The sequence below is a fragment of the Danio rerio genome, chromosome 22 (genome assembly GCF_049306965.1).
Source record: "Danio rerio strain Tuebingen ecotype United States chromosome 22, GRCz12tu, whole genome shotgun sequence".
NCBI classification, from domain to species: Eukaryota; Metazoa; Chordata; class Actinopteri; order Cypriniformes; family Danionidae; genus Danio; species Danio rerio.
In genome coordinates, this window is record NC_133197.1 from 7,035,771 (window position 1) to 7,061,342 (window position 25,572).

At 36.1% G+C, this 25,572-nt stretch overlaps 1 protein-coding gene across 6 annotated transcripts in view; it reads right to left on the minus strand.

The window, feature by feature from the left end:
• The window catches only part of si:ch1073-188e1.1, a 74,594-nt gene that overhangs the window by 2,976 nt on the left and 46,046 nt on the right, over positions 1 to 25,572 (minus strand). Inside the window, exons 1-8 of one of the 6 annotated variants that reach the window (XM_073937172.1) lie at positions 19,357 to 19,711; positions 15,849 to 15,940; positions 12,933 to 12,989; positions 10,136 to 10,175; positions 6,160 to 6,495; positions 3,155 to 3,520; positions 2,735 to 2,836; positions 1,139 to 1,164 (exon numbers count right to left, since the gene is read on the minus strand). In XM_073937172.1, the coding sequence (XP_073793273.1) occupies positions 1,139 to 1,164; positions 2,735 to 2,836; positions 3,155 to 3,520; positions 6,160 to 6,495; positions 10,136 to 10,175; positions 12,933 to 12,989; positions 15,849 to 15,917 (996 nt within the window). In that variant the 5' untranslated portion in view covers positions 15,918 to 15,940; positions 19,357 to 19,711. Of the gene's footprint in view, positions 1 to 1,138; positions 1,165 to 2,725; positions 2,837 to 3,154; positions 3,521 to 4,096; positions 6,046 to 6,159; positions 6,508 to 10,135; positions 10,176 to 12,932; positions 12,990 to 15,848; positions 15,941 to 19,356; positions 19,712 to 25,572 lie in introns of those variants that run through there. The other 5 variants (XM_073937170.1, XM_073937169.1, XM_073937168.1 and 2 more) reach the window with 5 other exon arrangements.

The window sequence follows — 25,572 nt, forward strand, 5'->3', positions numbered from 1 at the left end:
AAAACTGACAGAAAATCTCTGCTTCTACTGCCTGAATAAAGGCTTGCGCACACTGGGATGCTTTTCGCTGACGTTTAACGCCTTGAAGCACTTTTTATACTGCAAATGCACAGAAACCAAACTTGTAGTGTATAAAACATTTGTATTTACACAAACTGTTTCATGCGACTGAATTCCATGCAGACACAGACCTGCTTTAGAGCCATCTTAAATCAGCTTTATAAAGATTAATTTGGAGGCTCTAAAACACAAGACAGTCGAAGCGAGCAGTTTCACTTTTATTTTCATTAGTGTCTGCACAGAAAGAGCTGTATGATAAACAGCAACTACAATAATGTCAGAAGGTGGGAGATATTAATTATGTAGAGCAGCAAATAAGATTCAATGGGTGAGTTTAATGTCACTTTTCTTTCAGGACTTGCAAGTTGATTAAGTGTGATATTTAACATCGGGGGCTGGAAAATGTGGGTTTGAATGTGGAAAATGGTCTCAAGAAATGCTAAGCGTTTTCCACATCACTTTAGGTGTCCATTATATATCATGAATGTTAAGCTTGAATTTATGTAAAATGAAATTGAAACTAAATGCGAGTGTGATTACTACATAACACTATCACAACTAGTTTCAGTTTCACTTTAAATAAATTCAAGCTTAACATTCATGATATATAATGGATATTATATATATATGTATGTGTGTGTGTGTGTGTGTGTGTGTGTTTATAAATTGTTCTTTAAGCTGAATATTAATGTGTTGAAATAATCTAGTAAAATATTATTTACTGTAATCATGAAAAAGATAAAAATAAATCAGTTATTATAAATAAGTTAATAAAACTATTATGATAAGAAATGTGTTGAAAAAAATCTTCTGTCTGTTAAACAGAAATCGAGGAAAATAAAAAGGGGGTTAATAATTCAGACACTACACACACACACACACACACACACACACATATATATATATATATATATATATATATATATATATATATATATATATATATATATATATATATATATATATACATATATATATATATACATATAAACACGCACGCACACGCACACGCACACGCACACACACACACACACACACACACACAGTAGATAGGAAGCTTCATTGCTCAGTTTCTCACCTCCTCTGTGTTCTGCCTTCTGCGGTCTATTTGAACAACGACAAAAACAAAACATTATTTTAGTTGATTACAACACAAGTACATGTTATCACATGGTTTATTGGTTTCCGTCAGAAACTTGGCCCACTATTGCCAGATACCAAATAACAAGCAAACTGAAGCAATGTGGCTTACAAACACAACGAAAGCAAAATCAAAGTGGAAGTAAAAGTTTGCATTATTTTGTAAACTAATTTCCACTAACATAAAAATATATAAAACAAATATGATTTATGTAACCATTTTGAAGAAAATGGCATGTTTTATTATACCTTTTAGAGCTAGGCTGCCGCCATCATGGAATTCATTAGCTCATTATTATATTAATAGCTCATCAGAGATCATTAGCATCCTTCAGCACTAAAGCATGCCATTTATTTATAATGTTTGGAAGATAATGTGCATGCTCTGTCACACACTCCTGCTCACATACACACAGAGAACTTCCCACTGTTTAGTAGTTACAAAATGAAACTTAAATATCAGGACACATCAAACTGACAGTCATTGACTAGCATCTGTCTGGCTATTTGGTTTAGCAAAGGAGTTCACCTGATTCAGCAGGTCAAATCTCTGATTGGCTGTTGAGCTATGGTTTAGCTAGCGAATCAGAAGTAGTGAATCCAAGCAAACAACAAAGCCAAGAAGGAAAACAAAAAAGCTGACTGTCTTTAAACATTTCCATTGAAATTTTTGATAGAAAACATTTGCACAAGGGAATCCCTCTATAATGAGCAAAAAAAGTAAATACTGAACTTGTAAATTGAAAATCTTGTCGCAATACAATATCAATATTCTTAGCCATAGATATGTTATTTGTCGATTATAGCAGTATTAGTATTTTACACAAATAAATAAAAACATCATATTGTTTGTAACTTGAACAATATATTGATCCATATCATTGCATTGCAAAATCCTCATAAGATTTATACTCAAATGCTGTTGTGTTTACAGTTTACAGTACAAGGATGTTACTTGATCAGATAAGGTTGTGTCCGGAAGTTAATGAGAATTATTTATATTATTTATTAAATGTCCCATTAATTGTATTTTATAAACGTCTACCGCCACGCCAAACCCAATTACACAGTACCCTAACTCACACAATAAGGTAAAAACAGTAGTTGTACTCTGTATCATTTATGTTATCTAATAAAGTACCCAATAAATTGTATTTTTTAATGTCTACCCCAACCCCAACTGTCACATTACTGTAAAATATTAATTATTGTTATAGTGTTACATAAAATTATGCTATATTTATATGCATATCACACTTTCATATCTAGACTTTACCACAGTACAGTACCAGTTTTGGTTTGTCTTGAAATGACAATACAGACTACTGCCACCTGCAGGTATGGAAAGGTATATTCTCTCATGCAGGTGCAGAGCACACAGGGTAGATTACAATCTATTTGGTGTGTTCAAGTGCTTTGTTTTGGCCCAGACAAGGGCTTGGTGTGCCCTGATGTTTACATCTAAAAGTCCGGTCTTGTTAGCTTCAATTCTCTCTTCTTAAATCAACTGTTTTGTAATACTCACTGTTATCACCTTGTTGGTTCTTTTGATAGCAAATCCATCCAGCAAAAATGGCAACAATGAGAAGAGCAACAGCAACACATATTGGGATAAGGGCAGGAGACAGACCTGATTCTGAAATTGATAAAGACAGGCAACAATCATTACAAGAGAACAAAAGTTAAACCATCCAGTCAATCTGATATGAACAACTTTCTGATGTTTACATCTAAATTTTATGGTATGATTTAATGAGTGGCTTTTCAAGAGCAGCCAGTAAAACAGTGTTATAAAATAGTAAGCAGCAATGGACCACTGGAAAACTCATTTTAAGCATAATAAATGTTACTAACATAACATTAGACTTCAGAGCAGATGTGTTTGTTGCAGCAACTGTCAAAAACTATATTTTAAAGTTGTTTAAAGGAAATAACCTGATCAAGTAATGCTTACTAGTGACATCAACGCGGAAGTTTTTTACGATGGGCTTGCTGTTTTCACGACGGCGGCGTCGAATGCTGGATCCGCTGCTGACCATGAAAAGCTTGTATAGTCCAGCCTGTTCAGTTGTGATGTACGTGATGGTCAGAGATCCAGTGTGATTGTCCAGCTTCAGTCTGTCCTTAAATAGCTTCATGCACTGGTCATTTGTACAAATCCTACTCTGTTCTCCAGTGACCTCAGCAATGAGGATGTCATTAAAATGCCAGGTCGTCAGGTCATTATTTGGTTTTCTTGCAACACCGGAATCCAAATTTACAGATTTTCCCTCTTCCACTGAAATTCTCCTCACTTCAGCTATTAGCGCAGCAGAGACCCCTAAACCACAAACCAACAACTGAATGAAGGCATTTTAGGTGAACACAAGACTATAAAACACACATTTCTACAAGAACCAAACATCCCATAATTGCACAATTACAAACTCAACTACAGGAAAAGGAAAGAGATTGTATAAGAAACATTTCCCTGATCAGAGTAACCCCCACAATTCAAACTAATGGATCACCAATGAAAGAAAAACAGCCTCCATATTTAAGTCCATCAAAAGACCAAAGCTACCACAATACAAATCACCACAGGAAAAAGAGGACCATATCATGTTATCATATTATGTTAATTCTTCCAAGAAAACTGCTTAGCTCTCCTTAGAAGAAAATAGACTAATATTTATTAGTTATCTTCGAATATTTGAAAAATTTTTAAAGCAAAAAAACTGAATTGCTCCTTGAAATCTTAAAAAATAATGCACACCGAAGTGTGGTAAAGTTATTCCACTTAAACTACCATTCTCAAAGCTAAAGTCATTGTTTGGATGTTGTATTGTAGACTATTTTAAGGAATGTAAACAAAAACAATGTTCTTAACGTATTTCCCATTTTACATTTTTTATTTCTATAGCTTCCGATATTCCAAAAAAGTGCCACATATTGATAAATAATGTTATGAAAGCTGCTTTAACATGACGTTATGATTAAACTGCAGGAAATTTTCATGAGCAATAACATCACCAAATTGATATTTGTGTGTAAAACTAGCTTCTTACACAACTCATTAAAGCCTTCTGTTGTGATATTTGACTGTTGTAGCTGTTAATTTAGCTGAAATCATTTAGCATAGTGATATGGAACTGTAATGCCTGGAACTACAGGGTGGGCCATTTTTATGGAAACACCTTAATAAAATGGGAATAGTTGATGATACTAACATACTGTTTGTGGCACATCAGTATATGTGAGGGAGCAAACTTTTCAAGATGGGTGGTGGCCATGGTGGCCATTTTGAAGTCGGCCATCTTGAATCCAACTTTTGTTTTTTCAATAGGTAGAGGGTCATTTAACACATCAAACTTACTGGGAATTTCATAAGAAAAACAATGGTGAGCTTGGTTTTAACGTAACTTTGTTCTTTCATGCGTTATTGAATGGCCCCCAAGGTCTCTAGACTTTTATCTTTGGGGTCATCTGAAGGCAGTTGTATGGTGTGAAGATACAAGATGTGCAGCACCTGAAACTCCGGATACTGAAAGTCTGTGCTGGCATTTCTCCTGCGGTATTCAGTGTGTTAAGAGTGGGAGAAGAGGGTTGCACTGACAATCCAACACAATGGTCAGCACATTGAACACATTTTATAAGTGGTCAGAAACTTGTAAATAACTCATGAAAACATGAAGTTACGTTAAAACCAAAACCAAACCATTTTCTTGTGAAATTCCCAATAAGTTAGATGTGTCAAATGACCCTCTTCCTATTGAAAAAACAAAAGTCGTATCCAAGATGGCCGACTTCAAAATGGCCACCATGGTCTCCACCCATCTTGAAAAGTTTGCCTCGCATATACTAATGAGCCACAAACATCACAGCAATATCAGCAGCCATTCCCCTTTAATTACGGTGTATCCATATAAATGGCACACCATGTACTTTATCCGAGTGTTTATCTGAAAATAATGGCAAACTTTAGAATATTCATCAGAAAATCAGAATCAAGCACTCAACAGCCCTGTAGTACAATACAGTTTTCATAAAGCCCTCAATTAAGTGTTTAAAAATAAAATGTGGTGTGTCATAACACATTGGAAAAGGTCATAACATAGCATTTAGTTTTCCTAATCAAAAAAGCAGCCATGATGAAATGCTAAAATAATAAATTCAATTAAATTAAAACTTTCTATAAATAAATTAGAAACTAAAGGATGAATCCTCTCTTTCATTATTTATGATCATTTTGCCCTCACCAGAAGCTGCTCATAAATACTAAAGCCAATACAGACGTAACAACAACACAGCTTTCTATTAAACCAAACTGACACAATGTGTACTTTGCAAACAAATAAATGCAAGTGAAAAAGCAAGCAAAAAGAAGCCAGGCAAGGAAGTCCTGCAATTAAAGTCAATCAATTCAAGTTTTGAATTGAATTAATTAATTAAATAAAGTCAATTAATGTGCTTAGTACAATCTATACAAACACAAGTGCAAAAAAGTCATATTATGGCAGCGTGCTGTGCACAAAAGATTTACAAACGTGCTTGCCAGTGTCATTTGGGGTGCGGGTGCTCGCAATTCAATGCAAATCAAAGTGCGTATAATGTAGTTAACAAATGTGGCTGTAAGATTTAGCATTACAGAACAGTTTTCAGAAGTTGTTTACCTTTTCTTTCCATTCTGGTACATTTCCACACCTCTATCAGACTAGCTTTGAAAACAAGGCAATCTTTCACTATTGCAGCACATTAATCTAATAGAAATTATAAAATAAAGCCGTAACATAATATCAATGTTCACTACTATTCGGACTCTCTACAGTAGTTTTAGGATTCTACAAACCATGACGTTTTGTCATTCTGTTGCATTTAAAGATGCAGAAAGAGAGAAAAGAAAGAGAAAGAACATGTCAATTCTGTAATAAACACAATTAAATATATAATTTAATACCTAATATTAAAATTTTGTCTTACCATAGACAGACACACTGAAAGTTTTTACATTGTGATTTCCTTGGCTGAAAACGTCTAGTGAATAATTTCCAGAGTCTGTGGTTGTGGTGTTGATGATGGTCAGAGATCCAGTCTGATGATCCAGCGTCAGTCTGCCTCTGAATCTCTCAGTACCTTCATTACAGTGAACATCTGTACAGGAGTAACTGCGATCCCCATTCATTTGAGCTATGCGAGTGTCATTGAAATACCATTTAAAATCTTGCTCCTGGATCATTATAACATCAGTGGGTAGGGTAACTGAATCCCCCTCTATCACGGACACAGAAGCTCTATCTGAACCAGCTCCAAAAAACCCTGGAAAAAGAACTGAAATTTAATAATAATTCAATCTGTGATAGTGGAACAAATATGTATATAAAATATACAACAACAAAGTGCGTGTGTGTGTGTGTGTGTGTGTGTGTGTGTGTGTGTGTGTGGTTTGCTATCAAGATTTTACTTCCTGAGATTATGAAGCTGCAGTTAAGAATGTGATTAAGTGTGAGGGTGGGCTACAGAGATACTTAATAGATACAAGGGCTAAATGAGAAATCAACAAAACATTGCATTGACTTGCACATCATGCGAGTAAGCTAGTGTTTAACAGCAGATGGTGCTCTAGGCTAGTTATTAACAGCAGATGGCACTTTTGACTAGTTTTTAAACAACAAATGGTGATCTAGACTAGTTTTAACAGCAGACGACAATATAATATAGATTTTTTAACAGCAGACAATGCTATAGGCTAGTTTTTAATCAAATGCAGTTTTAACAGCAGATGACAATATAGCCTATTCTTTAACAGTAGGTGGCGCTGTAGGCTAGTTTTTAACAGCCTACTATCAATCAAATGTTGGTCATTATCTGTGTATTTCTGAAGTAACTGTTGTTTAACATTAATCAAACAACAAATGAGAGATTCAGTCACATTTTGCATTTACACGTATATCTTCAGCACATTTTTCTTTTTTTTTTTTAATCAAAAATAATAAAACATATATATATTTTTTTTAATGATATTTTGTCGTACGTGCATTTCTTGTGTGTGTTTGTTTTATTTTCATTGGCGACTCCTAGAGGCAATTATGTTAAACTGCACACTACAAAGTACCTTTGAGTCGTACAATGGCAGCTGTATGGGACGGAATCATCTGCATGTCTAGCAGGTTCATAAGGTTTCCATACCATGCAGTTGACAAGCCAAACATTAAAGCGCAATTTGCAGCAATCGCAATTTTCCCCAATGTAATCGGAGCGATCGACTGCACGCACATTGCTATAAAGGCGCCATCTGAAGATGAATTTGCATACATGAATCGCAAACATTTCCAATTAATAATTGTGCAAATAAAATATTATGCTCAAGTTCAATTAACATAATACACAGACTTATTAATGATTCCTACTTGTCTTCCTCGTGATGAAGAGTAGGCAAAATGTGATATGTAATGGGGGGAAAAGAAAGATTGAATTCATCAGATGCTGGGTTCGAACATAGTTCATGATCAAACGTGTCAAAACATGCTGCCATGCACTTTACGAGCTATGCCACTCACGCTGCTGTTTGTCACTCTCTTTAGTTATGTTCTCTGTCAATTAAACGGTGATGGGCGGGAATAACCCAACTAGCTCATTCCAACGAGGTGTGCTATTTACACTTAGCCTAAATAGACTACAACATTTTACACCTTTACAATTTCTTTTTTTAATTCACTCACAGCGCGATGTTCAAACCCCACTGTGTTAACCACATCAGCTAAACTCTCCCACTCTATTTTTTTCTTTTGTTATTAATTCCAGAGGACAAACTTGCAAATGACAGTTTTTCTCCAGTCTACCTCCGATAGGAGTACCTCCAATTCACACTCTGTTCAAAGTTTCTCTTTTTGCTTGCTTTTGCCATTGCTTCTTTATTTGGTTTTGCCAAAGTAGAGTCATTACCACATTTATTAGGGGGAGGAGGCAGGGAGGGGTTTTGCGCTTGTGCATGTTGCGCTCAGTTTCACTTTAATTCAGATGTACAAAGAGAATATGCATGGGATTCGGCGTACGCAGTGTTTCATACATCTGAATTTTTTACTGTGTTACACATTTACAGCTTTGTGCATATCAATGCAAATCTTCCTACATGATGCCCCAGGTCACTTTGTGATGCTGGCGGAGGAAAACATTTCCCGACTCGCTCATCTAAAACACCCCAAAGTGGCTCAATAATATTTAGTTCTGGTGACTGTGCAGGCCATGGGAGATGTTCAACTTCACTTTCACAGTCATCAAACTACTCTGTCACCAGTCTTGCTGTGTGTATTGGTGCATTCTCATCCTGATATACAGCACCGCATTCAGCAATGTTTGAACCAATTGGTGCACATGGTCCCCCAGTATGGTTCAGTAGTCCTTTGCAGCAAAACGCTATCTAGCACAGGGAATGCCATGATATTGCACCTCAAACCATCACTGATCTACCCCCATGCTTTATTCTGAGCATTTAACAGTCTGGGTGGTACACTTCTTTGGGACTTCTCCACACAGTAACTTGTGAAGATGGACACATCAGAGAGCAATACATGTTTCACATTTTACCACAGCCCAATATTCTCACTGTTGGCACCATAAAAACGTACTTTGGCATTGGCACGAGTGACCAAGATTTGGCCATAGCGGCCAAGCCATGTATATTGACCCTGTAGACCTCCTGATAAACAGTTTGGTGGAAACAGGAGAGTTGAGGTGCACATTTAATTCTGCAGTATGGATGCACAATTAATCAAAAAACGATTGCGATCTCGATTCGACTCCCTGTATGATCATAATCCAGCAAGTTTACATTTCAGCCAATTATATTTTCAAGATTGGGAGAAGCATAAAGGCAACTGAATGGTGCTCTAAGTGTCCTACTGTATTTATAAAAGGTATAATTCACCCAAAAATGTCATTTCTGTCTTAATGTACTGCTGTATTTATGACCACGAATTGACATTTGAGCTGACGTACTATTTGGTTACTAACAAGAGGACACACACATGTCCGTAAATGATGTCTACAGGGAACAGAGCCTGCATAAGCTTTGAATAACAGGTAATAAAGTTGTAAATAACGTTCAGTTTGTTGCATTGAACAATCGATTAGGAGCTGCACAGGAAGTAGGATTTCCATGTTTCTTTTATTTTTCTTAAAGTGACAGCAGCCATGACATAAGCTCACTCTGCAGTTAAAGTGAAACCGAAAGTGCGCACATCATTTAAACCAGGGGTCACCACCACCAGTGTGCAGCATCCACTTAGATGGATGATGTGACGGCAGCCACAGGTTGCTTTTGGTGGTTTGCTGACATTAGTCTGGATAATGTGGCTCTTGATACATCACAAAGGCTTGCTGTCTAGGTCACAGATTAGTTTGCGAGATGCAAACCAACAGTTTGTCCTCTTTTGAACTCTGATACACCACCCATAATGTTGTGCGCATTAGAATATAAATAAAACTATGTCATTCCTCTGCTAATTTAACCTTTACACTCTGCTCTTACTGGTGAAATGTGCAATCAATGAAGACTGGCCACCAGGCTACTCAAGTTTAGCCATGAAGCCTAATGACACTAAATTGACTAGCGTTTCATTTTCTTTGTCCAACCCCTTTAAATATAAAACAAAAAGGAAAACATTTCAATGTTGACTTTAAAATAAGATTTTGGCCCACACCTGACCCATTTTTATACATACATTTTTCATTAAGACATTTATTTAAAAATTATGTATAATCATTAAAAGACATCTTTGTCTATTGTTGTTACTAGCTACTTATTTTGGTCAAAACAACAAAAACTTGTGTCTAAAAGCATCTATTTAACTGTATAACAGCAACAGTTATGAAGTAATAAATGGATTTATGAAAAGTGTAGAGTTATTAAAGCCTTAAAAAACTGATACAATCAAAAAAAAAATCATATCAAACTTACCAACTGATAGAATGATTAGCACTTTGATGTTCATTTTGACCTGAAAGGAAAAATTATTGAAATTAATTAATTGAGATTAATTCAAGTACTTTACGGTCACACTTTACAATAAGGTTTATTAGTTAATGTTAATTAATGCATTTACTAACATGAACAAACAATAAACAATACATTTACTACAGTATTTATTCATGTTAGTAAATTTTAGTTAATGAAAATACAGTTGTTCATTGTTAGTTCATGTTAACTCACGGAGTTAACAAGCACGGACTTGGATGTTAATAATGCATTAGTAAATGTTTAATTATGATTAATAAATGCTGTACAAGTGTTGTTCATAATTAGTTTATGTTAGTAAATGCATTAACTAATGAACCTTATTGTAAAGTGTTACCTACTTTACTATAGTCAGAGTTCTTACACCTTTTCCAAAGTCAAATTTAAGTACTTTTATTCATTCATTCATTTTCTTGTCGGCTTAGACCCTTTATTAATCTGGGGTCGCCACAGTGGAATGAAACGCCTACTTATCCAGCAATTTTTTTGAGCAGCGGATGCCCTTCCAGCCGCAACCCATCTCTGGGAAACATCCACACACACACACTCTTACACTACGGACAATTTAGCCTACCAAATTCACCTGTACCGCATGTCTTTGGACTGTGGGGGAAACCGGAGCACCTGGAGGAAACCCACGCGAAGGCAAGGAGAACATGCAAACTCCACACAGAAACGCCAACTGAGCCAAGGTTCGAACCAGCAACCTTCTTGCTGTGAGGCGACAGCACTACCTACTACGCCACTGCCTCGCCAATTTAAGTACTTTACAGGTACTTTACAGGTGGAATTTTACATTTTTCCAGCACTTTACAAGTGTGCCAAATACATATTTTACATACTTAAACAGTACTATAGAATAAACAGCATCTGATATAGTATGGTATTCAACAGCATTTCTGAAAGTATGTTTGCACCAAGTTCAGTATTGAATAACTGTAATTTAGCCATTTAAATGTCATGTACTTCAATCTTAAATGTGTCATCTTTCACCTTAAATTTATTTTAACTTAATGTATTATTTACTCATAAAGTTCAAATCCAAACAATCTGTCTTCAGCTTAATTAAAGGCCACATATTTTTAAAGGCATATAACACATGCAAATGTGCAGACTAGGGCTGTAACGATACACCAAACCCACGATTCGATTCGTATCACGATTTTTGTTTTTTCATTTAAATAATTAATTTATATTACAAAACGAAAATACTGACTGATTCTTTTTAACAACCGGCATAGGATGTTTTTTTCCAATCATGTTTTTTCTTCCGTCAAATAAAAATCGCAGTCTTCCTCAAATTGCCTGCTCCACGTAAAATATGCATTTATTTAATGCCCCGCTGTTATTATTATAATAACAAAACCTTTTACATTTTAATAGAAATCATTATAAAGAATATGTCCTGATGGTTTCCTCTCTCTCCCTCGCGGTTCAAGTGCGTGCTGCGTGATGAAAAGACAACAACATGCGCGCATATGTAGACTTTTTGTAAACAGTTTTGTTGTTTAAATATGCTATTGCATTAATGTGCATACATGCTTTAAAAGCCGAAAACAAGGCGCATCTCACTGCCTTTATGTTGACAAGGAAAAAAGAAGAGAAGAGGCGCGGTCCTCTTATGAAACGACTGAATCAGCTGGGTATCGATTGTGCATAAGTGTTGCTGTCTGTGTTGTTACAATTGTAATATTTAATAATATTGTGATATACAGGATTTGTACATTCATACAGCTCTGGATAACTTAAGCGATTAGACCTTCAGAGCGGCATTATGCGTCCTGAAGTAAAGCGAAACGGCTATAAACTCCAGCAAGATAGAGTGATTATATGCAGCCATATACCTTTATCTATAAATAAAGTATAACTATAGAAACTGTGTTCATCTTAACTGAAAGCTTCGTCCTGTTTCCTGGCCTCACGCATCGCGCTGTCAGTCAGCACGTAACGTTAACTCTCAAAGGTTCAAACAGAAAGCGCACAGCACGGTTACAGAAAAGTTTCCTCTGCAGAGGAGTCGGGGCATCTGGTGAACGCACATCCCTCTCCGCGCAGCCACATTAACAACAATGCATTGACAGCACTGGCAATGTTTCTGCCGTTGTTGGTTGTCAAGAGGGGTTAAGTTGGTTTTGTTTTTGATATTCCTGACACATTTAGATGGTCCCTTACTAAGAGCTCTGTGCGAGCTTTCCCGGTTAAACGCTAATTGCAAGGGCTTAAACGGAGCAGTGCTCGTAATGTCGAGCAGAAAAAAAAGTGTTTCCTCACATTCTTCTTTAACTAGCTGAACTTTTGCAGGCACGCGTGACGTTATTGGAAAGGTAGTCACTGGGTGTGGCGATTCTCCCTTATCACACCGATTTCGATTTTATATCGTGTATCGTTACAGCCCTAGTGCAGACTCCAGTTTTTACGCATAAATATAATTATTACATATTTAAATAAATTTATCTAAATACTTTATCCAAATTTATACTCAGTACTTTATCCAAACTATAATCCCTTTTCAATCCTTGAAACATTAGACTGAAATTCATGCATTTCAGGACCCACACGAAATCTGTTTAGTATTGTTCAAAAACATAGTATTTTATGTAAGAATTCTTTCGTATTTATTTCCATATACTGTACACATGACTGATTGACTGGAACACATTGAAGGCAGAAGTCAGATATCCCTTCATAAAATTCATGGGTCTGAAACACAGCATAAAGTCTGAGTAAAATGATACGATACCAGAAAAGCTAGATGATATTGTGCAGCCAGCCAGCCCCCTGAGTGGATTTCCAGTACCTGTAAACAAACGGCAGGTTTCACATTCACTTCTGCCCAGAGCCTCTCTGATAATCACCATAAACTCGACTCAAAGCAACTTAGAAACACACATCACATTCTTCAAAAGTAAATATTCGAAGAACATTCGTCTATTCTATTGGTTTTCCTAAAACTTTTACACTCGGTTTTGGCACTCACGGTTTTAGCATGTAGCACGCTGTTACAGTGCATAACACGTGGTTAAGAGCACGTTTCATGTGGTTAGAGCACGTAACACGTGGTTTGAGCACGTAACACGTGGTTAGAACACGTAACACGTAATTGCTAGCACGAGCGCATAAAAACGTTTTGTATTGGAAATAAAATAAGAAATATATCGTTTAAGGTTAATCATTGCATTTATCCTATAAAACAGGTAATTGGAAAATTCTGTAAAAGTTGGTATTTTTTATAATAAAGGAGAGAAATAAAGTTATTTGTACAAGATTATTCTGGTGTTGTTTGACCTTTTATGTGAAATAAAGTACTAGAACTGATCTGCAGATCAAAGATTCTGTGTAAATGGGCAGGAAAAAAAACTTTAACTCATTTAAAAAGACAGAAATAAGTCACTACCTTAATACATTAAAATAAACAAATATTAAAGTTGAAACATTTTTATTAAAACTTGTTTAGGGTACCCCAGGGATCCTCCAAATAAAATTCAAGGCTTTTAAAAACATTTTTAATACCATTTTAAATGAAATTCATTGCCAACTTGGTACCCATTCTGACAGAATTATGAGGGAAAAATTTCAAATCTGTATAAATTTGTCAAATCTGTATAAAATTGTATCTGCAATTTTTCGCTCAGACTCTAGAGTCCTGTCAACTTTAGCTTGTGGCTTTTTCTCTACGCGTTTGCCGTAAAGTTGGTGTTGAGCCACAGTAAGGCCCCGTTTACACTAATGTGTTTTAGTTTTAAAACGGCGTTTTAGAATGAAAACGATCCGCGTCCACACTCGCGTTTTACCCAGCGTTTCTTAACAGCTCTCCGTCCACACCAAAACGCTGAAAACGCACATCACGTGACCACACACACACACTCAGGCAAGCGCTGCAGCCAATCTACCCAGATGAGAGCTGTGCTAGTCGGACTTTTCATCAAGCATCTCCCGCTGGATTTAATCTCACTATATTTATTAAACGTGATATTTCATTCATCTTGTTGTCTTTAACGACATATTCCCTGACTTTGGTCACTGGAATCTATTACTTGTTCTCAGGTAACGTGTTTTGGCTGAGCGCAAAGATAAGTTAATGATTAATGTAAGCACATGCATTCTGTATATTGACTGATGGCTTGCCTTTATTTCCTATAATGTAAAAACTTATTGTATTTTATACTTTTATAATGGCCATTATCGATTAAAACTGATATTCACCAAAAGAGAAGGTTTCGTATTTTCACTGAAATTGAAAGGAGGCAGTTGTTATCGGCTCCGTTTTGTTATAAATATCCACACAGTGAAGATGACGCTCATATATGCAGCACGGCGCCTCAACGTTTCTGCTGTCTGTTTAGTTGTTAATATTAAAATGAAAATAGGCAGTTCCTTATATCATGTTTACATTTTATTGTTGAGAAAGTGAAACAACGTAGCCAGGGTGATGTGAATGTAGTCATAAAGTACACTGTTCCCTTTGAAGATTTACCCGTGTCCTCGGTATAGTCTGTTTTCCATATCAAACTGAAAAGAAGAGACTGCAGCCTTGATCAAACTTGCGAAGTCTGAACTTACACGGAGAAGATGCAGGACTGAACTGTGTGTAGGCTACTTAATATTAAGGAAAAGCCCCAATCAGAGAGGCGAATGTCTGCAGCCCCGCCTCCGTTTTCAATCATCCACACTGAGACGGAGCAGCAGCGTTTCAGAATGAAAACGGCCTCTCCAGCGTTTTCGAAACGCTCCGTTTTCGGCGCTCGAGAACTCCGGCATAGTGTGAACGGTTGGCGTAACCGTAGCAAAACTTATGCGTTTTTAAACTAAAACGCATTAGTGTAAACGGGGCCTAAGATAGGATGTTCCTTGGCTGTGGTGGCAATGCTTCTAATGTAGAAATTATAGGTGTGAACCTACACTGGTCTAACGGTTTGGTTACGATTATTATGCCATCGATTCGATTCAATTTGATATCTTGGTGCATACACAGTTTTATATTTGGGGGGGTGGTCACTCAACATTACGCTGCGTGAATTTTTTAATTAGCCTAGATTAGTAACAGTTAATTTTGCTATAGTGTGAAGTTTAATCCTAGGAAAGGCAAACATAAATAAATAAAATAACACCTTTGTAACCAAATTCAAGGCTATTAAGGCCTTAATTTGAGATTATCAAATTTAAGACTTTTTCAATGCTTTTAAGACCCCATGGGTACTCTGCTTGTTATGTGAGCCATTCCAGTGTAATGGATGTAACATTTGCAGTAAAAACTCAAACATAAATTCACAGAGAAAGTATATGTTAACAGTATATTGAAACATCTGTTTATATTCTCCAAAACAACTGCCCACACAGAGTTATGAAATATCAATCTGTAAACATGTTTTGTACATAAAATGAGGAAAATTAACAAGTGTATGGATGTAACCAAAAAAGTCTGCAAGCTTGCAGTACAAAACATATTTTGTAGAATGTCTGTGAATTAAACTGCACAACCCAAAAGAAACAATGCTCATCAAAAGCATAAGAGTTGGCTAGAACAAGCATAACTGATTTTATTTTATTTTAGATTTTTGCATTTATGAGGAAAAAGCTCTGTTATGAGCCTCTCGGTTATGGATCTGACAGATGTGAAATTGCTACTTGTGTGACTTTAGTAAATCAAATATAATACCTTGAACCTCGAAAAAGCCTTGAACTTCGGAAATGAACAATTTCCAGGTTTTTCAGCAGTAGAAGTCATCAAAAGTGGGTAAACGTAGAGAGCTGTGAATGGAAGAGTACAACAATGTTTTTAAAATATAGTCCTATTTGCTCAAATAATAAAAAATAAAAAAAACTCAACGATAAACTTTTCACGACTTTGACAAATTTTGTGAGACTGAGCCAGAAAAGAGAACAATGTCAAATTTACTGTCCCACCCCATCGACACTGCGATACAAACACCAAACTTTTGTAACTCATTTCAAAGATGATATAATACATTTTCTTAAAATATTGAGATATTAAAAACTTTTTACGGTATTAAGTAACGTGCTGCCCTACTGCTCACTGGGCCCATAAATTGCCAGGGTCCTATGTAGGGCTGTGTAATTAATCCAAATCGAATCGCAATTGCAATTTGAAACGTTGTGATAAGCTAATAGCAAGAGGCTGCAAGTGAATGTACTGTTTAATTTCCCCCACCCAAAGCAAATGCGTAACTGCTGTCTGTGTGTGACAGTCTTACTAGCCAATTGAGTGAGCACACTTTAGTTCTGCCCAATCAGAAATGCAAAGCTATGTGATATGCCCACAACAAAACAAAACAAAAACAAACAAACAGGAAAGCCTGGATGATGACATTTGCTGCTTCAGAAGCATTAACAGACTGATTAATAACAAGGAAAATCAGGACATCGTTATTATGGAAATAATTTGGTTTTAAAGTCACAGACAGAGAACAAAAACAGGTGATTTGAAGAATTGTTGCTACAGCACGAGGAACTACAACAATCAGCACCTAAAAAAAGTACCACTGGCCACCACACGAGGAGTGTCTTGTTAAAAAGTATTGCTAGTGACACTCAATCTAGTAGCAAGCAACAGCAAAGTACAATTTCAGAGCTGTTTTTTTTTTTTTTTAGCCATATTAGTTAATCTCCCTAATTTGAGTTCAACTTTTTAACAGAAAGGTAAGGTCATTATATTTGTTTTTATTTTAATTGTTTCATTTCTCAATATTTTAAAAAAGTTTGAATAATTGTAGGAGTTAGTTAGGTTCCTTTTTTAACTAACACTCACTGCATTTTAGCAGTAAGAAGCTACAATTTAGATTATTGAGCTTAAGCTTTATTATTGAACTACAAAATTAAATTGCAGATCAAATCGAAATATCAATAAAATCGTAATTAGATATTTACTCCCAAATCACACAGCCCTAGTTCTATGCTCTTGGTTCACCTGCTACGCCCCTGATAGTGAGTGAGGGTCACCACTCAGCACTCTTCACTGGAGCATTTCAAAGCCATGTAGGATCAATAAGCGGATCACTCTAATGTCAGCTCAAAGAGCAGCTGAATGACACAACTTTGAAACCCTGTAGTTTCCATGTATCCAGGTTTATACTTGGTGAACAGTAACAAATTAATGAACTTTACTGCCAATTACAGTCATTACTGTTGAGCATGGGAACAACATTAAGATAAAAGTACCAATTGGTACCGGACTTGATACTTTGACAACTGTAAGAAACTAAGTCTGCCTCGACCCAACTTCTACTTTATTTCACAAGTCTTCCATGCTCCTTTCTTAACAAAGAGCTTAATTATCACAGAGAGGAGAGTTCCTCAAGTAAATCATTTAAGCATTTAAATAATGTCTTTAGAATGATAATTTACTTATAGCATGGGAGCGGCAGCGAGCCATCAAGAACCATCTGCTGACCAAAAGGAATTTTTATCTGAACTCATTTATCATAACAGTTGGTATTCTCACCTGAAAGTCTACTCAAGGTCTGGGAACGGAAGAGTATCACTTGTATTGTTGTTCTCAATTTACATTCAAAGCAAAAGCTTATTAACATGTTAAGCGGGTATACCGAAAGGTCTGGGATTGCTATTCTTAATTTACATTTGAAGTGAAAGCTTATTAACATGTTAAGCGGGAAGAAACAGTATAAGATGTTTAAACTGAGGATGATCGGGATTCAGTTCCAACTCCGATGAATCCGAAGTGTTGTCTCCACTTTGACACTACTTTTCTGGAATAAAACTTATTTTTTCTTCAAGACGTTCTCTTCTATTTTTTCTTACACAATGTAAATTAAGATGCTGATGACCATTAAATGTGTGAAAACTGTCTTAATACTGTGCAGACTCCTTCTAGTGCACGCATCAAGAACAATGGGGGTGTTTTTGTTTTTTTTGCCTTTAACAATTTAGGCCAAACTCAATCCAAACATAATCTTCAAACTATGACATGTCAGATATACAGTAAATTAAATACAAATCTATAAAATTAGACAATAAATAAATTAATTAATTAATAAAAATATAATGTACAAAATAACTTAATAAAAACAGAACATACCGTGCAGACATCAAACACACTCTGTAAGAGGTTAAATAAAACCATATTCTAGAAATTAATCATACAATTGTTTAGCCTTCTCACACTTCATAATTTTTTAAGCGTCTACATAGGTGGTAAACTCTTTTTTTAAGCACAATTTTGAGCTGTTTTCAATATTTTGCATTTTGTGGATGAAGAATGAAGATGGAAGTAAAATGAGTAAACAATTTGCAGTTAAGTCATCATATTTGCTGTCCAAATGTACTCTAAATTTCACAATGTCCCAACAAATAGAAGGAAACCTTGAAATATATTGTCTTATCCAGTTGTCCACATAGAACAATAGGGGTGTAAAACTAACTTTGCCACTAAACTACCTGGGCTACAGACCTGCAATAGGATATAGATGTAAAGCTGGTTTTATATTTGCACATTCAGACTTTCTTTTTATTAATATAATTTCATAAAAGTAGTATTTGCAAACTCTAAATATTGAAATCATATTAGCAGCCAATGACTATCAAAGTGCAATATTGTTTACAGTCAAATAAACGGTGTTAATGTTGTGTTCAAGTCCCAGACCGAATATTCAAAGTGCCGTGGTATAATAAAGAGAGTGTGTCACACAAGTTGTCACTGAATGAATGTGTGAATATAAAACCAACTTTACCTTAATTCTAGGGTCCCCCCCTCCCAAATTAAAGATTTTTAAGATAAAAGAATCACAGGTGCAAATTCAAGAATGATCATAAACAATAACATCTCTTTTAAAAATTAAACCATTGTTCCTCACATCAATGTCATTCAGGCCTTCATACAAAACAAAGTTAAATAAGAACAAGTAACAGATCTCTCAAGAAAACGCCAATCATCAGATCTGTCAATAACATACTGTAAGCTCATGTGCTGAATTGTGACGTAGTTGAAACAGAATTTTAAACATTTGGTTGCACTTCACAATTTTAACACCTCAATATGAAACGTTAATCAAAGAAAAATAATATTTCCGACTGAATTACAGAATGGTCGTTACGGGCATGTCTGGACTTGTCCAGTCCGTATGATAAAGAGGTGATGCTGTTGAGGTAACAGAACACTGTTAAGACAAATAAATAACAAATGAGCTTACTATGTCAGTCAACATCCTGATCTTGCATTTTGAAGTAGTGATCGCAGACGAAAATGAACGAGCGTCCTCGATTGTCCCACAACGATTGCCCACAGATAATTTACTGTCAACAAGCAAGCGGTCGCTAAACTGTTTACTTTATCTCAAAAAACATGGATGACATCGAGGAGCCTGTGTGCAGGATATATCGGACACATATCACGATCGTGTTTAATGACATTCACCAAACAATTAAAAACACATTTAGTAAGTACGAGACGAGTGAGCGTACACGATCATGCGCAGTACAGTATACTGGTTCTTTTTTAGAGAACGAAAGCATTTCCGCGTACGCACGTGCAGCTGTGTGATGTCTGATTGCGGATGTGCGGTTAAGATTACATCACTCTGAACGCGCATGTGCGACTGAGAACTGCCAACGACGTAAAATGGGCGTGGCTCGGTCGGTGTTTGGGAAACTCCCCATTAAAAAAAATAAATAAAAACAATACTAGCTGCGTCCCAAATCGCATACTTATGCACTATTCTTCGCCATTTTGTAGTATAAATAGTGTAAGTAGTGTGTTCACACTGAAAACTCTAAAAACATTAAGTGCACTTTAATTACCCGGATGATGCACTCATTCAGCCGGTTAAATGAAGTGTGGAATGATGAGCTGCGTCCCAAATCGCATACTTATGCACTATTTTACGCCATTTTGTAGTATAAATAGTGTAAGTAGTGTGTTCACATTGAAAACTCTCAAAATAATAAGTGCACTTTAATTACCCGGATGATGCACTCATTCAGCCGCTAAAATGAAGTGTGGTATGATGTACACTTCACGCACTCAACGACCGCAGGTTTGCTTACGTAGCGGAAGGGGCGGAGCGATCGGACGCACATGTTGAATAACTTTATTTATTTTGGATAGTGAAAGCAAAATTCTCCTACTAGAGTGATTATAGCGCCTCCTGATGGTAAATGCGGCAATACTCACGGCAGGTATTACTTGATAATTCGGTCGTTTATTTCACTGATTTGGCAACAGTCAAACGTCATCAGGGAAACGGTTTGAATTTCCGCTTAGTAAAAAAACATTAGTGTGCCATTTGGGACAGCACTACATACATATACTATCCTGTTGAGTGTGTAAGTGCATAAGTACATAGTGCATGAGTGCATAGTGTATAGTGTGCCATTTGGGACACAGCTATGGACACTTCACGCACTCAACGACCGCAGGTTTGCTTACGTAGCGGAAGGGGCGGAGCTATCGGACGCACATGTTGGATAACTTTATTTATTTTGGATGGTAAAAGCAAAGTTCTACTATGAGAGTGATTATAGCGCCTCCCGATGGTTAATGCGGCAATACTCACGGCAGGTATTACTTGATAATTCGGTTGTTTATTTCACTGATTTGGCAACCGTCAAACGTCATCAGTGAAACGGTTTGAATTTCCGCTTAGTAAAAAAACATTAGTGTGCCATTTGGGACAACACTACATACATGTACTATCCTGTTGAGTGTGTAAGTGCATAAGTACATAGTGCATGAGTGCATAGTGTATAGTGTGCCATTTGGGACGCAGCTACTGAGATCACCGATCATGCGCAGTACAGGTTCTTTTTTAGCGCGGCCATTTTCAAACAGGATGATTATGGAACCTACCGCGGTGGATAACGAAGGAAAAACAATCATACAGGTTTTTTTTTTTCGTTTGTATAATGTTAAGTTATATTTGAAAGATTTCATTAGCTAAAACAGCTGATCTCGTTTTACTCTGTTTTACTGTCTCTGGGCTTTTGTAATTCCATTTTAAACCAAATAATAATGGTTTTGGTAAGTCCCTGTATTTGGAAGGTATGTCGGTTGATTGTGCTCTTTCGTCATAGATTGCACTGTGGATTGAGCGTCTCCTCCTGGGGTCCGTTCTTCGTACCTCGCTTAAATGATCTAAGATGATTTGGCAGATCCTGGATCTTTTAATCTTGATAACTGATCTCTCGCTAATTTGGTTCTTCAAACAAGTTCGCGAATCAGATTAGAATGTCTGGATGAACTGATCTGAGATCGCTGCGTGTGTTGTGAAGGACAGATCTATCGATCCTCGAAATCATGATCAGCAATGCAACGATTGGCTGACGGCACAGCAGCGTAATGACATCATCTGATTAATATTCAATTATCCATGTGAGCAAAATTACATCAAATTAGCAGTAAACGGCTTGTTAAATATGACACGCAATAACCTTCCACATTTGTTGTGAGCTGCAGGCTTAAACTTTCATTTGTCAAGACAAGAGTATTCATCATGTATTTCAATGCAAATAAATGTATTTAGTTCTACGTTTAGAAAAGATTTTCTTTATAATAGTAGCCGTTTTTAATCGGTGTAAAGAATAACTGGTTGTTTCCAAAAACATTTTCATATTGGTAAAGGTGTCTGCAACTTTTGTGAAGCATCAAATCACCGTCATATTAACTATCAAAACATGTTTATGACTGCATAAATGTATTATTGCTTTTAAAAAAAAGTCACATATAGTGCATTTCTATTATACACTATTTGTACTAAAGCGATCTAAAAAGTTCATATCAATAAGTTTTCTCTTTGCACCAGGTGAAAGTCTTTGTACTTTCATTTCGAGGGTGCAGATTGCATACGTTTTAATAATATGTATAACTTTATTTATTTTATTAATGACTATAACTTTATATATATATATATATATATATATATATATATATATATATATATATATATATATATATATATATATATAGTTAAAAAATATGTACAATTTTCCCAAGTGTATATAACTACTACTGTAAGAAAATATCAGAATTCGGAGCATACTTTCTGTATTGTCTTTGCTTGAACTGAGCCGATCTAATCCTGTTTATATGAATTGAACCTGCTCCCGATCAGGTTTGACCTAGCAGAACTGTTGCTATGACAACAACTCTCGGATCAGCTTTGAAGAACGAAACGATCCTGGATCGTGTCAAATCGTCAATATCCAAATCCAGCTAACTGAGTAATCCACGTACGAAGAACGGACCCCTGCTCTTGACACCTGCTGGATGCTGCTGTTTTGTTTCTGTTGATTCTGTTTTGTTTCTGTTAATTCTGCTTTGTTTCTTTTCTTTTGCTTTGCTTTTTGTTTTGCTTTTTTGTTTGGTCGTTTATTTATTTTTGGTACTTTTGTATCAGTGTTTTTTTTTGTTTGCATATGTTTGGATTTTTGTTTTTTTCCATATTTACAAAAATGGGAATACCTAAAATAAGTGTTGTCTAACTGACTGTTTTGCTTTGCTTCTATACCTGCATTCTGGTGCGTTGTCCTGTTCCAATATTGTGACCTTGTGCTTTAACTTTTACTACATACTGTTTGGGATTTTTAGCTGGGGTCTGTCACCTCCGTGCCCCTGGGCGGCTGGTAGCTGCTCAAGTAGTCTGTTTGTGATACCCCTGTGAGCCCATTTAATATTGTTTTTCTTAAAATGTTTTATCTCTTTTCTAATTGTGGTTTCTTCTTTCCCTAGGAGCTGGGGGTGTCAAGTACCGGCAGTCGGGCTGCTGTGTGGCGTGGCTCTTTTTCTATGAATCAGTCTTTTGCTCACTTGTGTGCATTGACGTTCACTGTGGTGTTTTTGGAATCTAAAAGTGTGCACGTGTGAATTTGTGGGTCATTCTCGGGCCCAGTGCCTAGCCTGCCTGACTTTGGTAAGCCCCAGCTCCTGCGGTTGGATGAGGATTTTTTTTTTTTTTTTTTTTGTATTTTGTAATCGCCTTCTGGTGCCTTTTTTAAGCACATGTGCCCGTCATTTTAATATTTGTGGTCCAATGAGAAGTGCATTGTAATAAAAGGAACTCTATTTTTCTACATCCACGTCTCATTCCCTTTTTGTCAGAGATACGAACCTGTGTTTTGTGCCCCAGGTAATGTACTGGGTGGCGTAGTCGAGCTCTAATTGCAATAGGTTATGTTAATTTGGCTGCAGTGTGCCAGTTATTGTATTGGTCTGGCTACCAACAAAAAAGCCTTATCCCCCCTTGCGTCACATTATATTTATTTTCTATTTTTATTTAAAATCATCATACACAAAGCAACTGAGATCAGGACAGGTATCTGATGTTACTGTATATAAAAGTGATCATACATGGAAACACCTGGTATCAGGACAGGTATCTGATGTTACTGTATATGATACATAAAGTATTTGACACAAAAGCCCTGGGATTGGGACAGGTATCTTAAATTCTAACAGTATTAATGTAATCTGAGAGGTATCTTAAGTTAATTTGTTTAATTTAACATACACTGACTTCACATTAAACACCTGCGTTCAGGACAGCTATTTTGTACTGCATATAAAAGGCATTGGACACGAAACCCCTGCGATTTACGTACCGGTATCTGAATCAAACTGCCGTTTTCACAATCTTCACATGATCCGTGACCTATGCAAATTCACATATAGCCCACGCCCACCCGATGACGTATAAGCGGTTACGAAAACGCAACTTTTCTTCTTTTTAGGTCTATGGCTTTCATAAGTTGCATTACTGCCATCTGCTGTTTTCACTTAAGCTTCGTTCTTATTTATTAAGTTATATATTTATATATTTGTCCTTTAAATCCTTAAAGAACGAAATACAAATGATCTTTCTTGACTTCCACTTCCTTTATATACATTAATTTACATAATTTTAGTCTATAATCTCCTATGCCTATTTCCCGTAGCTGATATTCTAACTATTGTACAGCTGAAGTCAAAATTATTAGCCCTCTATTATTTTTATTTATTTTTAAAATATTTCCCAAATATTTTTTTTTAACACAGCAATAATTTTTCACAGTATTTCATATAATATTTTTGTTCTTCTAGAAAAAGTATTTGTTTTATTTTGGCTTGATTTTTTTTAATATTATAATTTTTTTTAATAATATTTCATTTATAATTTAAGCTCTACATTATTATTAACAATTTTAACATCTATAATCTAATGGGGGGGGGGGGGTATTTGGGGGACTAATAATTCAGGAGGGCTAATAATTCTGACTTTAACTGTATTTCTCAAATGCTATAAAGAAGTGTTTCATCTCATAATCCAGTTGGGATCTTTAGTACTTAACGCCCAGTTTCACAAACAGGGCTTAGATTAAGCCAGGACTAGGCCTATCTCAACCTAAAAATGTGGCTATTTAAGCCACATTTATAAAAATGGCCTTAGAAAAATATATTACTGGTGTGCACCTGGAGACAAAAAATGACACTGATGTACTTTAAGACATCTCACCGCAAGTTACTTTGAGTTGATACAACTCAAACATGCAATTTCATCTTGGCTAGCCTTAAACCTCATTTGAAACAGGGGAAAAGAGTCTTACAGTATTTAGTTTACTATAACTAACTCTCAATCTACTGATGATGACTTCTTCTCTCCTTTTATTTTCTTTCTGTCTTTTTTCTTTCTTTCTTTCTTTTATATTGGATTTATCTTGGTAATGGAGTCGTATTCAGAGTAGAAAGTTCTGCACCACTTGCCTGTAAGAAAACACATTCATAAAGTAAAAGAAAAAGTTTTAATATCTTAAACATTTACACAATGTCCTAAACTTTGCTTCAGCTTGATGACATGCATTACACTAATGTTGGTTACTACAATAATAGAGCTGGTTTGAATGCCAATACACTACCTGATAAAAGTCTTGTTGTCTATGTCAGTTGTAAAAGCAAAAAATAATAATAAGTCGACTTCTAGTTGATCATTTGGAAAAGTGGCAGATGTTTGCTATGAATCATCTGTTGAGCTGCATCCCAATCATCACAAATACTGCAGAAGACCTACTGGAACTAGCATGGACCCAAGATTCTCACAGAAATCAGTCAAGTTTGGTGAAGGAAAAATCATAATTTGGGGTTCATTCAGTGTGGGGGTGTGCAGAAGATCTGCAGAGTGGATGGCAACATCAACAGCCTAAGGTATCAAGACACTTGTGCTGCCCATTACATTACAAACCACAGGAGAGGGTAAATTCTTCAGCAGGTTAGCGCCACTCCTACTTTAGCAACCACATCAAAGTTCCTGAAAGCAAAGAAAGTAACGGTGCTCCAGCATTGGCCAGCCCAGTCAACAGTAATGAACATTAGTAAGCATGTCTGGGGTAAGATGAAGGAGGAGGCATTGAAGTTGAATCCACTTCTTATGAGCTCCAGGAGT